The 14,244-nt window shown below is 36.9% G+C and overlaps 1 protein-coding gene across 1 annotated transcript; it reads left to right on the top strand.

Moving 5' to 3' along the window:
* Window positions 1-2,100: 2,100 nt before the first annotated feature.
* NDUFA5 (NADH:ubiquinone oxidoreductase subunit A5) lies at window positions 2,101-14,176 on the top strand. Its single transcript, XM_002919020.4, has 5 exons — window positions 2,101-2,223; window positions 2,538-2,582; window positions 5,118-5,234; window positions 10,616-10,681; window positions 13,865-14,176. The coding sequence occupies exons 1-5, from the start codon at window positions 2,203-2,205 to the stop codon at window positions 13,964-13,966; spliced, it is 351 nt and encodes a 116-aa protein (XP_002919066.1). The 5' UTR covers window positions 2,101-2,202; the 3' UTR covers window positions 13,967-14,176.
* The last annotated feature ends 68 nt before the right edge of the window (window positions 14,177-14,244 follow it).

Genomic DNA, 14,244 nt, shown 5'->3' with positions numbered 1-14,244 from the left:
GTCAGTCTTTAATTTTTGTCCATTAGATGGCAGTTAAATTATAGTTGATTTGCATTTTCTTGATTATTAGGGAGGTTGAATCCTTTTCATGTTTATTGACTGTTTCCATTTTTGTCAATTGCCTATTCATTTCCTTTGCCTATTTTTCTATTGTATTCATTAAAAATATATTTATTGAGTGCTTATTATGTACCGGGTACTATTTTAGGCATTTCAGATATGGTAGGAAAAAATTTCCACTGCATATGATTTGTATATTCTAGAAAGGGTGATGCACAGTAAAAACATAAGATAATTAGACAGCGTATTAGAAGGGGATAAATACTATGAAGAAAACAAAACAGAGAAGAGCACAAAGAGTGCATGGTAATTTGCAATTTTAAATCTCATGGCCTGGGCGGCCATAATGAGAAGGTAATATTTGAGCAAGGACTTGGAGGAGGAGAAAGATGGAGATGTGTGCCCATCTGGTGGAAGGGTTTTCCACGAAAAGGGTTAGAAGAACAGCTATCTAAGCAGGGAGACGGGAATAGGAGGTCAGGTCTGAGAAGTGAGAGGCTGTGGGGCTATCTGGTGCAGGACCTTATACGCAGATGAAAGGACTTTGACTTTTACACCTTGAGTGAAAAACCATGGGAGAATTTTCAGCACAGTACGTTCTAAAAGGATTATTGTAGCTACTGGTTTGAGAATAATAACCATGAAATAAAAAATTAATAACAACCATGTGTGTCATATTGTGTTCCATGCACTGAGCCAGGCGCCTTACATATGTTAACTCATTTAATGTATTTCAGAGTGGGAGGCAAGAATGGAAGAAGGGAGACCTGTTCTGGTTATTAGTTATCTTCTTACTGATTTATGGAAGTTTCCTATGTATTCCAGGTGCCACTTATCTTTTGGTGATTTTATGTGGTTGGAAATATCTTCTTCCATTCTACGGGTTGTTTTACTGTTTGTTACACTTTTTGCTACTCAGAATATATATATTTCTTTGTACACGTGTTCACTCAATTTGTTGTGCTTTTCTCCCATTGACTTTTTAGCAAATGCCTTTTTTAACTCCACTCATCTACCGTTTTTGGTTGGTTACTTCCTCTTCCCCGCTACCACTGCACTTGACACAAACTTCCTTTAGAACATTTTCTAGGGGCGCCTGGGTGGCTCAGTCGTTAAGGGTCTGCCTTCCTTTGGCCCAGGGCGTGATCTGGGATCGAGCCCCGCATCAGGCTCCCTGCTCCGCTGGGAGCCTGCTTCTTCCTCTCCCACTCCCCCTGCTTGTGCTCCCTCTCTTGCTGGCTTTCTCTTTCTCTGTCAAATAAATACATAAAATCTTCAAAAAAAAACCCAACTTACCAAATATTAATGCATGTTTTCATCATTGTTCAGTAAATTCCAGGACGTGGGATCCATAATACANTTCTCTTTCTCTGTCAAATAAATACATAAAATCTTCAAAAAAAAAACCAACTTACCAAATATTAATGCATGTTTTCATCATTGTTCAGTAAATTCCAGGACGTGGGATCCATAATACAAATTATGTCCCGGTAACTAACGCATAATGCGTACTCGATAAATGTTTGCAGAGGTAAGTGGGGAGAAGTGGCATGGTCTGTTATCGCTTTACCTGGGGAAATGAGAAAGTGGATGACGTACTTTCGAAAGTGAAGTGGAAAAGGGTTGAGACAGGAAAAGGCCTCACACTGCAAACTGCTTTGGCGCATTAGACAATACTGATATGCTTGCGCTATGAATTAACCTTTGCTGCTATGAGATCACTTAGATGATAGCTCCAGAGAACTCTCATTTTACTCCACACTACACTGTGGAAGGGAGGTTGAGGAATTCGCCAAAGGGTAAGCCGAGTGCAGGTTCTGTCCGAGCTTTTTGGAAATTTGGAGTGTTTCCCTCAGCCTTTGGGCAAGCCGTCAACGGTAGTAAGAGCAAGAACCCAACCTAAGACAGCTAACGCACAGCAGCTTCCTCGAGCGCCTGCTCTGGACTCTTGTGTACTCATTGCGCATGCGTCAATTTTCCCCTTAGAAATGGGCGGCGCACAGCCTTTGCCCCGGTGGAAATCCTGAGAGGGGCGGAACGGAACTGTTTCCGAGGTGACGGTGTGGCGGCCTCGGTGGTGGATTGAGCGGGTCTGAGCGAGGTTCCCAGAGGGCTGCGCGTCCCGGTCCTGTCGGCGCCGTCATGGCGGGTTTGCTGAAGAAGGTAAGGTGAACGGAGGTCACTGTTGGAATTTAGACCGTAGAGGTAGAGTCAGCCCGAAAGCCCCTCATCCCGCGGGTGGTGGCCAGAACTGGCACGGGCTTGCCCATGTTTTTGGGGGGACTCGTTCTGCTGTGCCCTCAGGGATGACAGATTTGGTAGCTCCGCTCGGAGAGGCAGAAGAAACTAGTGGCTTCGAGAGACCGATAGGTGGTTTTAGGCCAGTTTTAGCCCTGGAACTGGTGGTTTTGCCTTTCCTTAGCGTGGTGGACGCGCGGGATTGTAAACAGCGTGAATTGTGTTTTGTTTTTGAACAGACCACCGGCCTTGTGGGATTGGCTGTCTGTGAGACCCCACACGAGGTACGTGCTGCTTCGTTCTTGACTTCCCAAGGACGGCTAGACCCCTGTGACCTTGTTTGAAAGGCTAAGGGAATGCGGATATTTCAAGCCTCCAATAACAACTCGGCCTGAGAGCTGTCTCGAGACAAGAACAGTGTCTACTTCGTTGATTGGTGCCGTGTGTTTGTATTTGTGCGCGTGTATGCATGTGCCGTGACCTCGTTCTTAAGACACTTTTCTTGTTCAGTTTTAGCGTAGCCTTCTCGTGGCTTCCCTTGTACTTTTATGTGTGCTCTCCCATACCTATATTTCCATTTTCCACCTCTTCCCCGGCCTCCCATTTTCTGCCTTAGGTGCCTTAGATTCCAGTACACTTTGGTTTACCGAATATATCGATCTAGCTATTAACCCCCTATATCATCAGTTTTCTAGTGGGAATGCGTCCATTTAAAAAAAAAAAAACTTTAAAAACCTCCTCCCTCGATCCCTGTCTTCCCTTCAATAATCACACCATTTCTCTCCTCCCTTTATAGATGACTCGAAAGACTTAGGTGTAATTTACTGTCTCCATTTTCTCTCACTCCCCTTTGAACTCAACTCCACTCAGACTTGGTTAGAACTGCTCTTTTGAAGGTCGCCATGATTTCCGTGCTGCTAAATCCAATGGTCAGCTCACGTTTCTCATCTTAATTGACCCAGTAACAGCACTTGCCACATTTGGCACTGTCTCCATCAAGCACTTTGTGCTTGGGGACACCTCAGTCTCCTGGGTTTTTGTTTTTAATCTCCTTTACTCTTTTTGCCTTCTCCTTTTCTGGTTATTTCTCATATCCCCACTTAAAAATTTTGGAGTGCTAAGACTTACTTGAAACTTTTCTCTATTTATATTTATCTCCTTGTCTGGACCCAATCTAGTGGTTTTAAATACCATCTATACACTGATAACTGTTAGATTTCTGTACCAGGCACTGACCTCTTTTTACGAGAGTCTTCTATATTTAATTACTTAGTGGATATCTCCACTTGAATATCAGACAGGTAACCCAAACTTAATGTCCAAAATTGGGTTGCTGTTCTGCCTAAAACCTGCTCTTCACTCAGGCTTGCTCACCTCAATGGATGGCAGTTCCATTCTTGTGTTCACTCAGGTCAGAAACCTTGAAATCATGCTTAATTTCTCTCTTTTGCTAACACCCCATATTTAGTACTTAATTAAATCCTCTAGGTTTCTACTTTTAGCGTATATCCAGATTTTGAGTACTTCTCACCATCTCCTCTGCTACTACCATGTTCTCAGCTACCATCATCAAGCTGTAGATAATTGCATTTGCTTCCTAACTGCCTCTCCTTCCTTGTCACTGCTTCAGTTTGGTCTTTTTTCAGCCAAGCTAGAGTCAGTCTGACAAATGTGAGTCTGGTCACGTCACTCCGCAAAACCTTCCACTGGCTTTTGATTTCACTCTCAGTAGAAGAGTCCTAACAAAGGCTCTCCAGATCACCATTCAACACACTGTATTCTACTAATTTATCTTGCTCATTGACTCTCTCTATTAGAAGGTAGGTTTTCATGAAGGCAGGGATTTTTTTTATTTTGCTCACTGCTAGAACTATGACTAGCACGTGGTATGTGCTCAGTAAATATAAGGTTTGTTGAATGAATGTTGTGTACTTCTTATAAGTTCATAATGACTCATTATTGTATAAAAACTGTGATGAAACCTTCATTGACATGATACCAACTCAGTCATCATAAGCTGAAGTATTACGACTACATTTCATTAAATTTGATCACCCTGATAATCATTGTTTGTATGTTTTACTTCTATAGAAATTCAAATAAGAAAAATTGAAAAAAAATCCGAATTTTTAGTGCTTAGGATCTCAATTTGAGAAATAATGGTTTAGTAAATGAGTTGATTTTCAAATAGATCATTAGCAATAAGTTAGATTACAGTTTTATTTTTACTTGTTATCATACCTTTGGCTTCTGTACAACTTTTGTTGTTCATGCAACATGAAAAGTATCCATATTTATACACTTGACCCTTGAATAGCACAGGTTTGAACTGCATGGGTCCACATATATGCAGATTTTTTTCAACAAATACAATACAGTGCTGTAAGTGTATTTTCTTTAGAATTTTCTTAATAACATTTTCTTTTCTGTCGCTTTATTGTAAGAATATAATATGTGATACATATAACATATAAAATATGTATTAACCAACTGTTTATGTTATTGGTCAGGCTTCCGGTCAACAGTATGCTATTAAGTTTTGGGAGAGCCATAAGTTATACGTGGATTTTCAGCCATGCCAGGGATCCGCCCCCTAATGCTAGCGTTGTTTAAGGGTCAACTGTACTCATATTTTTCCTCAGTTATAAAGGTGATAGATAGGGCATAGACATGAAGAAATGAACAAGGAGGAGTTAAATGCTTTTTAAAAAACAGATGTGAGGGTTTTTTTTTTTTTTCTAATTTGTGAGACTTTTTTAAGTGTTCTGTTGAATCTTTGATGATTTTAAACTGGAAATGTGTATGATTTGTCTTTTCAGAGGCTAAGAATATTGTACACAAAGATTCTTGATGTTCTTGAGCAAATTCCTAAAAATGCAGCATATAGAAAGTATACAGAACAGATTACAAATGAGAAGCTGAGTATGGTTAAAGCGGTAAGTAGCTGACTTGATTTTGTTTTCTTGGATTTATAGTTTCAATGCAATATTAACAAAGTTCAGTTGCTTATTTTTGCATATTCTACATACTTTCCTCTCTTCTATCCTTTATTCTGTGCTTTCCATCCATCCTTTTTTTCCCTTCATTCAGCAAACTCCTGTTTACTAAGTGCCTTCCATGTGCAAGCCACTGTTAAATACCAGAGTGAAAGAATAACATCAAGTCTCTTCTCTATGTTCACATTGTTCTTTTACCTCTCTTCCCTATCCCAAGTCCTTTGTTGATTATTGACTTATCTATAGATACATCAATCCTTACCTCTTTTCTCTAGTTTCAGAGTAGAGAAGAATGAAAGCAAAACAAAACATGTCTGTTGTGTTTAAAAAAAAAAAGTTCTCAGAAATAACCATTTTATTTATTTATTTATAAACATTTTATTTATTTATTTGACAGAGACAGCCAGCGAGAGAGGGAACACAAGCAGGGGGAGTGGGAGAGGAAGAAGCAGGCTCCTAGTGGAGGAGCCTGATGCCGGGCTTGATCCCAGAAACCAGGATCACGCCCTGAGTGGAAGGCAGACACTTAACGACTGAGCCACCCAGGCGCCCCAGAAATAACCATTTTAAAAAGTGCTTTGTTGCAAAGAGGACCAAGTCAGTCTCTTAATTACCAAAAATTGTATCAAACATTGTTAAGGACTGACTGTGTTCCCCCCCTTCCCCCAGACTCATATGTTGAAACCCTAACTGTTACCTCTAGTGTAGGTGGAACATCTACAGAAGTAATTAAGGTTAATGAGGTCATAAGATTGGCACCCTGATTGAGTAGGATTAGTGTCCTTATAAGAAGAGACAGTCATGTGAGGAGGACACAATGAGAAGGTAACTATCTGCAAGCCAGAAAGAAAGCTCTTGTCAGAAACTAACCTTATTGGACTTTGATCTTGGACTAACAGTCTCCGGAGCAATGAGAAGATAAATTTCTGTTGTTGAAGCCACACAGTCTATGGTATTTTGTTGGCAGCCCTAGCAGACTAATACAAGGATTTTACAGGTTTTTAATCAAAGGCCGTAGCCAGACACACCATAGACTGCTGCTAATTCTTTTATACCAAACTGTATTGTACTATTGTGCAATTAAATTTTTAAATTATTAAATTTTCACACTAGCAATTATTTCACGGACTTTTGTAATTATCCAAAAGTGTTCATAAACTCTAAAAGTAATTTACATATATGTAGCAAGTGGCCCTAATATATTTTTCTTATTACTATGTTACCAAACTTTATAGTCCAAAGAGAGTAATTATTTTTCCCTAGGTATGCAGCAAAGCAGTGCAATTTGATTTAGAATTTTTATTCTTAGTTTGGCAATTCTGAAAGTGACTTACAGATTAAAGTCTCTAAGGGGAAGTTCAGCATTTCTTTTGATTTCATGTTTTCCTTAAGATAAACAGGCTTATGCATTTTTTCCCCATCACGGAGTTAAGACATTTCCCTTTTTCTTTTCACGAGGTAAAGCTCTTCAGCTCTTTGAGTCTTTCTCTGCTTTCCTTCTCTATAACCTTATTCCACTTTAATCATTCTTCTCTATTTCTCTTTTTAGCCTCCGATTTTATTATCTTTCAGATAGCCTCAAAATGTGTTTAGCTTATTCCTATCTTAAAAAGAAAACTGTTATCTTTATATCTTCCTTTAGTTTTGCCATATTTTTCTTTTCTGTTTTAGCCAGTGTCAACTAAAGAGTAGTTTACTGTCATTACTTTCACTTATTAGTTCTAAAATAGTTTTCTCTGACTTGGGTTCTTTTAATTGCCTTGTAACTTACTGGTCTGTGTGTAGTTTCATCATAACTTCATTACATGCCTCACATTGCCAATAGGGTGATCTTTTTCAATATATAAGTCTGATCCAGGTTCTTCCTGCTTAAAAACCTTCTTGTGGTTTCTTGGTTAGTGTTTCTCAGAGGCCGAGTTTAAGAATTTTTGCTGAGTTAGTTGTATGAAACTCACCTAACTACTTTTATCTGCAAGTCTTCGATGTACAGCCAGGTTTGGGAACCACTGGCTTACAGGATAATAAAGTCCTTAGCATGGTATGGAAGGCGCTCCAAGATCTGACTCTGGGTTATCTTCTTACCTTGTCATTTCTAATTTCGTACCCTATACCTCAGCAATACCAAACAGCTTATAGTTATGTGAATTACGTACAATTTTATTTTCGTGTTTCTTTGTATTTTCTCTTCCCTCTTCCTGGAATGCCCTTACCTTGTCTTTCTGGCAGTTGTTACTCAGGCCTCAAGATCTGTTACTTCCTCTGTGAAGCCTCTGCTTACCTAAGTAGAGATTAACAGCTTCCTTGCTTTTCTTCCACTGTACCTGTCACACTGTATTTTTTCTTTTTTTTTTTTTTTTTAAAATTTTATTTATTTATTTGACAGAGACAGCAAGAGAGGGAACACAAGCAAGGGGAGCATGAGAGGGAGAAGCAGGCTTCCCGCCAAGCAGGGAGCCCGATGCGTGGCTCGATCCCAAGACCCTGGGATCATGACCTGAGCCAAAGGCAGACGCTTAATGGCTTAGCCACCCAGGCGCCCCATGTCACACTGTATTTTATTTATGTCTTCTCTGCTAGTCCATAGCTACTTATGAGTGATGTTTGCATTCATCTTTATATCCCAGGAATCTAGCATAGTAGCCGGTGCTATATTTATATAAGGTCCTATAGAAATGTTTGTTTATCCAAAAGGCTACATACAAATAGTTTTAACAATGCCAAGCACTGCATAATAGTTATATCACCAATTCCTGTTTTTGGTAAAATTATTACAGATTTTTAACCCTCTATATAGAGTTGTACACAAAGTCTTCAGTAATATTGTTATGATTATAAAGTATCTACTTACTAAGCCTAAAATGGAAATAAAAGTAAATATTTTTTCAGATTATACTGGGGAGGTAGAATATGGGTGAAAGTACTGGTTTGTGGCCTGTCCAAAATATTCATCTCAGTGCTAATACTTAATTGCTGAGTGACCATTGGCATATTGCCCATTTCTTTGTCTCAGTTTTCTCATCTAAAATTGGGTATAATAATACCTACCTGAATACTTATTGTTAGGACTGAATGTAATATATGTACAGTGCTTAACACATTTGCAAGCACATGGCGGTACTTGGTAGCTTACTAAGCTTAATGACGTTCTGCCACTGGTAAATAGAAGTCGTATTATTAACTTACCTTCAGTAAGACAAATTTTGAATTGTTTTCCTAGCACAGGATTCTCTTGAGTTGAAAATATTGAACCTTCCTTGCTTTCTTTTCTTCACTCTCCTGGGTCTCTTAACAGTAACCACTTCCCTGTTTTGCTTTTGAAGTTTGGCTTTTAAGATCAGTTAATTCTGAGTTAAACAATCTTTCTCAAACATCTTCATCTGCTTTCCTCCCCCTTCTTTTACAACTGTTTTCATTTATTCAAGAAACACTGAATGCCTGTTATATGCCATGTATGGTTGTAGACATGGAAGCCAGTGCCTGTATGACAATGAACAAAACAGATAAAAATCCCTGCCTTCTTGGAGATTACAGATTAATGGTGGGAGGCAAAGAAGTAAGTAAATAAATAAGTACATTATATAGCATGTTAGAAAATAGTTAAATGCAGTGAAGGAAAATGAAAAGAGAATGATGTGTATCTGGGTGTTGAGGAATGTTACAATATATATTTGTTTCCTCTGCCTGTTCTAATAAACTTCATGGCTTAAAACAATAGAAATGTATTCTTTTACATTTCTGGAAGCCAAAATTCTAAAATTATTACCAATGGTCCAAATCAAGGTGTTGACAAAGACTGCATTCCTTTTAGAGGTTCTAGGGTAGAACCTGGTCCTTGACTCTTCCAGCTCTGATGGCTTTCAACATTTTTTGGTTTATTATTCTAATCTCTGCCTCTGTGGTCACATTACTTTCTTTTCTTCTGTACATAATTTCCCTCTGCCTCTGTCTTATAAGGGTACCTGTAATTGTATTTAGGGCCTACTTGGATAATTTAGGATAATCTGTGTCAAGATTCTTAATTACATCTGCAAAGTATTTGCCACACAAGGTAACATCCATAGGTTTTAGAGATTAGGTCATATACATTTTGTGGGACATTATTTAGTCTACCACAATATACGTTATTATCAGAGTGGTCCTCCCTAAGGAGGTCATATGTGAGCAAAACTTGATGGAAGTGAAGGAATAAGCCATGCAGATATCCCTGGTCCGCCAGCAGATGCCCTGAAGCAGGAACGTGCCAATTCCTTTAGAAAATAACTTTGTTTTTTTCTCCCTCTTTTCATTCCCTTTGTGAGCCAAAAACCATCCTATTTACACCTTACTTACGTATGTGTAAGTATGTATAGAACATGGTTTCTGGATCTCACAAAACTCAGTTTACTGGCAATAAATACGTGTTATTGTATTTTCTAGGTACCATATTAGCATTTTTTAAAAAAACCCTTGTATTGAAGAATAATGTACATAAAGAAATGTGCAGCAATCATAAGTGTAGAGCTTGATGAATTTTCACAAAGTAATCATACCCATGTTAACACCAAATCAGAAAGAGGACCTTTCCAGAATGACCAGACCCTCCCTTTTTCCCCTCCAAGTTACTGCCCTCCTAAAGATAACTACTCTTCTGACCTCTAACACCACCGATTCATTTCACCTGGTTTTTAACTTTTATAAATGGAATTGTCAGTCTGTGCTCTTTCGTGTGTGGTTTCTTTCATTTAACATCATGTTTGAGGGAATCATCCATGTTCTTGCATATAGCTGAGTTTGTATATTCTCATTGCTATGTAGTAGTCTGTTCTATCCAAATACTGTAATTTATTCATTAATTCTCTGTGTGATTATTTGAATTATTTCTAGTTTGGGGTTATAATTTGTGCTGCTGTGAACCTTCTTGAACATGCCATTTGGTTATTGTATTATACATTTCTGTTTGGTATATATGTAGGAGTGGAATTCTGGGTCATAGGGTAGAATTTATTTCGAATACTAATGCTCTTAGAGGAAATACAAGAAATACTAAGAAAAGAAAGTGGTATTTTAAAATCTGTATTTTAGAAAGACTGAGTTGGACATCATATTTCTTACTTTTGATTAGCGAGTTAATATTAAGACAGAAAAGCAGTAAAATAGTAGAGAGATAAAATGGGTTTCCACCGGATATTTGGCAAACAGTAAGGGTTTAATGAAAGAAAAATTAATTATTTGCTGTAATAAGTGCTATTTTACATTTGGGTCTTTTTAATTAGGATATTGAAACATTAAGATATTGTGCTCCTTCGTTTAAATCTCTTTTTCCTTTTTCCCTTAAATTATAGGAACCAGATGTTAAGAAATTAGAAGATCAGCTTCAGGGTGGCCAACTAGAAGAGGTGATTCTTCAGGTAAAGAAAGAGTTGAATATTTAGATGTTTGGCTTTAAATGGTCAGAGGCACAATACTTAGAGACACAAAACGACATTCTAGGAAAAAAGGAAAACTAAATTTCTTTATATCAACTCTCAAATGTAAGAATAATCACATATAGGAAATACTTCTATCATGTATATATCAATTAAATATTTATCAGTAATTATAACTTGAATTTACGAGGCTTCTGTTAGAAATTTGGCCTTGGATACACCTTGAATTTAATCAGTATGTTCTTGTTAGCCTTTAATTCAAACTAGTAACACAATATTACTATTACTTGAATAATTTTATCTTTTTAGATACATATTTTATGTTTTAAAGGCTTAGTATATTTTTAATATGAAGCAATACAGATTTTTTGAATCATAAAATCATAAAATTAAAATGTATTTTTGGGGACGCCTGTGTGGCTCAGTTGTTAGGCATCTGCCTTCGGCTCAGGGCGTGGTCCTGGCGTTCTGGGATTGAGCCCCACATCCGGCTCCTCTCATAGGAGCCTGCTTCTTCCTCTCCCAGTCCCCCTGCTTGTGTTCCCTCTCTCGCTGGCTGTCTCTCTTTCTGTCAAATAAATAAATAAAACCTTAGGAAAAAAAAATAAAATGTATTTTTGACTTTAATTAACACATATTATGCTTTTTTTTTAAGTTGTGCACTTTCCCCCAATTATTAGTAAACTTAAAATATGTTCTTGTATTTTGTGTTTTATAAATTATATCATTAATGTTTTTACTCTATCATTTGTTTTTAGTGTTTTTCTTCTATATTTCTTTGCGTGTTTTTTAAAATAAAAGAGATACTAACCTTAAACTTTTGCTATATTACCTGCACATTTTTTAAGTCTCTTCTTTCCCTTTTGACTTCAACTGAATATTTTCTCTCATAGTAGAGATTTTTAAAATTTTTATTTGGTTAAATCACCCTCCTCCTTTGCCCCACCACTTCAGCAACCCCCCACCCCAATATTATAGGTTTAGATCTCTATCCTTAGAAGCCGTATGATACTCAATTCTGTTTTGTTTAATTTATACATTTTTTTCATTTAAAAAAAATGCAACCATTTCTTCTTGAGTCTTATTAAAGGACAAATAAAAGGAAATGTTGGGTAGTATTGGTGATTAGGGAGGTATATCACCAACAGACACGATAGACAAATTCAAAAGAATTCTTTTTTTTTTTTTAAAGATTTTATTTATTTATTTGACAGAGAGAGACAGCCAGCGAGAGAGGGAACACAAGCAGGGGGAGTGGGAGAGGAAGAAGCAGGCTCCCAGCAGAGAAGCCTGATGTGGGGCTCGATCCCATAACGCCAGGATCACGCCCTGAGCCGAAGGCAGACCCTTAACGACTGTGCCACCCAGGTGCCACAATTCAAAAGAATTCTTAGATGGCCCTGTTAAAAGAGGAATAGGGCATTCAGACAGCTTTTTATGAATGTAGACTATTTCAGTCATTCAAAGGCCTATTTTCCTGGCCTATTCATTTACCAGCTGTTGTACCATATGGGAACTTGCTGCTAACTTACTGTCCTTTGCTGTTCCTCTTTCTCTTCTGTCGGATGTCACTTTGATTATGACTTTAGTTTAACTTATGCATTAATTTATTATGCAGTTACAGTCTCAGGGTACAGTAGATATTTTTAAGTCAGCTGTTCTATCCTCCACATTTTCATAAGCAGTATTAAGGTTAAATTTTAATAATGTTTTACTTAATCTAACATATTTAAAATATTATTGAAACATATAACCAATATAAAAATATCGATATATTTTATATATTTTTTTCATACCAAGTCTTCAAAATCTTTTGTGTATTTTATACTTGTAGCATATCTGAATTTGAACTAGCTGCATTTCAAATGCCTATTCAGTAGTCACATGTAGGTAGTAGCTACCATTTTTGACAGCCCATTTCTAGAGGGATAGTATGAGGGGAATAAGGAAAAGGTACTATGTTTGAAGTCAAGGAGTGGGCAACAGGGGTTTCATGCAGCTGGGTCCAGCTACCTGAAATGGGGTTGATCTCAAATGATGTTCAGGGTTAGGCACCCTCCCACACTACACGATGCCTTGGGGGCTTAAAGAAAGGATGAATGGTCAAGACCCAGGCCAAAGGGCTGTCAGGGAAACAGCTATCTTTAGGGATTTTTTTAGTTAGTATTTATGCTTTTTTCTTATTTCATCATTAGTAAATCCCTCTACCCTCAGATTTCTATTCATCTACTTCTTAACTCATTGTTTGTATACAGTTTAGACTTGCTGCTAAACATACATGGCTGTTGTGCCCCACTGGCATAAATGAAGCATTGCCTTTACTATAGAATTACAACCTGTGATAGAATCTGGCACTTATTCTGTATTTGAATTCCTTCTCTGACATCCTGACAAGTGTTTAACAGTGTTCTTTTAAGTTGGCCAGAGTTGGTCATAGGTCTTTTTGTTGTAAAAAAATGTGAAATAAAAAGATACCTAAAATATTTGTTAAACATGTTACAAATTTGTTTGAAGGGAAAAAGGAAATGTAACATAATCTGACTAAGGAAATTAATTCAGTCAATAATTTCTGTGCACATATGATATTCTACACTCCATAGATCACTCTTTTTCAAACTATGGGTCTCAAGTGATTATGGGTCAAGAAATCAGTTAGATTGGGTTGTGACTAGCATTTAAAAAAATAATAGAAAATAATGTATCATAGCTAGTAAAGGTAATGATATTTTTAGTTTTGTTTTACTTTTATGTGCATATTTTGGATACTTCAGTAGAATTTGTTTGTTGTGTTTTACTGTGAGCCATTATAAAATAAAGCTTAAAAGCCATTGACATAGGTGAAGAGACATACTTCTCATTCTCAAAGAATTTGTAATCTGATGGTGAAACAGACAATTAAGATCGAAAATCCACCAAGTAAATTTTGAACTAATAGCAAATTTTAATCAATAGAAAAAAATCAAAAGCCATCCTTTCTTACTCATGATTATGTAGCTATGAGAATTAAGATAATTTTATTAATAATGTTTAACATTGATGGTGGTGGAATAGCTTACTAGGTATTAAAATGAAAATGGTTCTTCTAATTATATTTCAATCATTAGCTATGATAAATATCTACTGAACAGTGTAATCAAATGGTCTTTAAAAAATTTTTATTAACAGGCTGAAAATGAACTAAGTCTGGCAAGAAAAATGTTACAGTGGAAACCATGGGAGCCTTTAGTGGAAGAGCCTCCTGCCAACCAGTGGAAATGGCCAATATAATCATTATTAAATGACTAGTGTATTGATGGGAAATGGATGTAATTAAATGTTCTGTTATATTAAAAATGTTTCTATATTATTGACATCTTATAATTAAGAAAATTAATACAGAACATATTTAGGACACTTCTTAAAATTGATGACTATGGTTATAGGGACTTGTGAATCCTTTTTTGCTATGTAAAGCATTCATTTAAATTATCTCAAAGATTTTTTTGTTGTTTTGTTTTTTGTTTTTTTTACAGAGAGCTTGTGGAAAGATTTGAAAGATAATTGGA

Source organism: Ailuropoda melanoleuca, chromosome 1, assembly GCF_002007445.2.
Source record: "Ailuropoda melanoleuca isolate Jingjing chromosome 1, ASM200744v2, whole genome shotgun sequence".
Taxonomy (NCBI): domain Eukaryota; kingdom Metazoa; phylum Chordata; class Mammalia; order Carnivora; family Ursidae; genus Ailuropoda; species Ailuropoda melanoleuca.
Note: the sequence above shows the minus strand (reverse complement) of the source record. Positions and strands in the feature narration are given on the sequence as shown.

Bases quoted from the DNA above. Each gene is read 5' to 3' on its own strand.
- NDUFA5 (XM_002919020.4), top strand. From the start codon at position 2,203: ATGGCGGGTTTGCTGAAGAAG. The intron at 2,224-2,537 runs GTAAGGTGAACG...GTTTTTGAACAG, and splicing joins TGGCGGGTTTGCTGAAGAAG to ACCACCGGCCTTGTGGGATT. The intron at 5,235-10,615 runs GTAAGTAGCTGA...CTTAAATTATAG, and splicing joins AGCTGAGTATGGTTAAAGCG to GAACCAGATGTTAAGAAATT.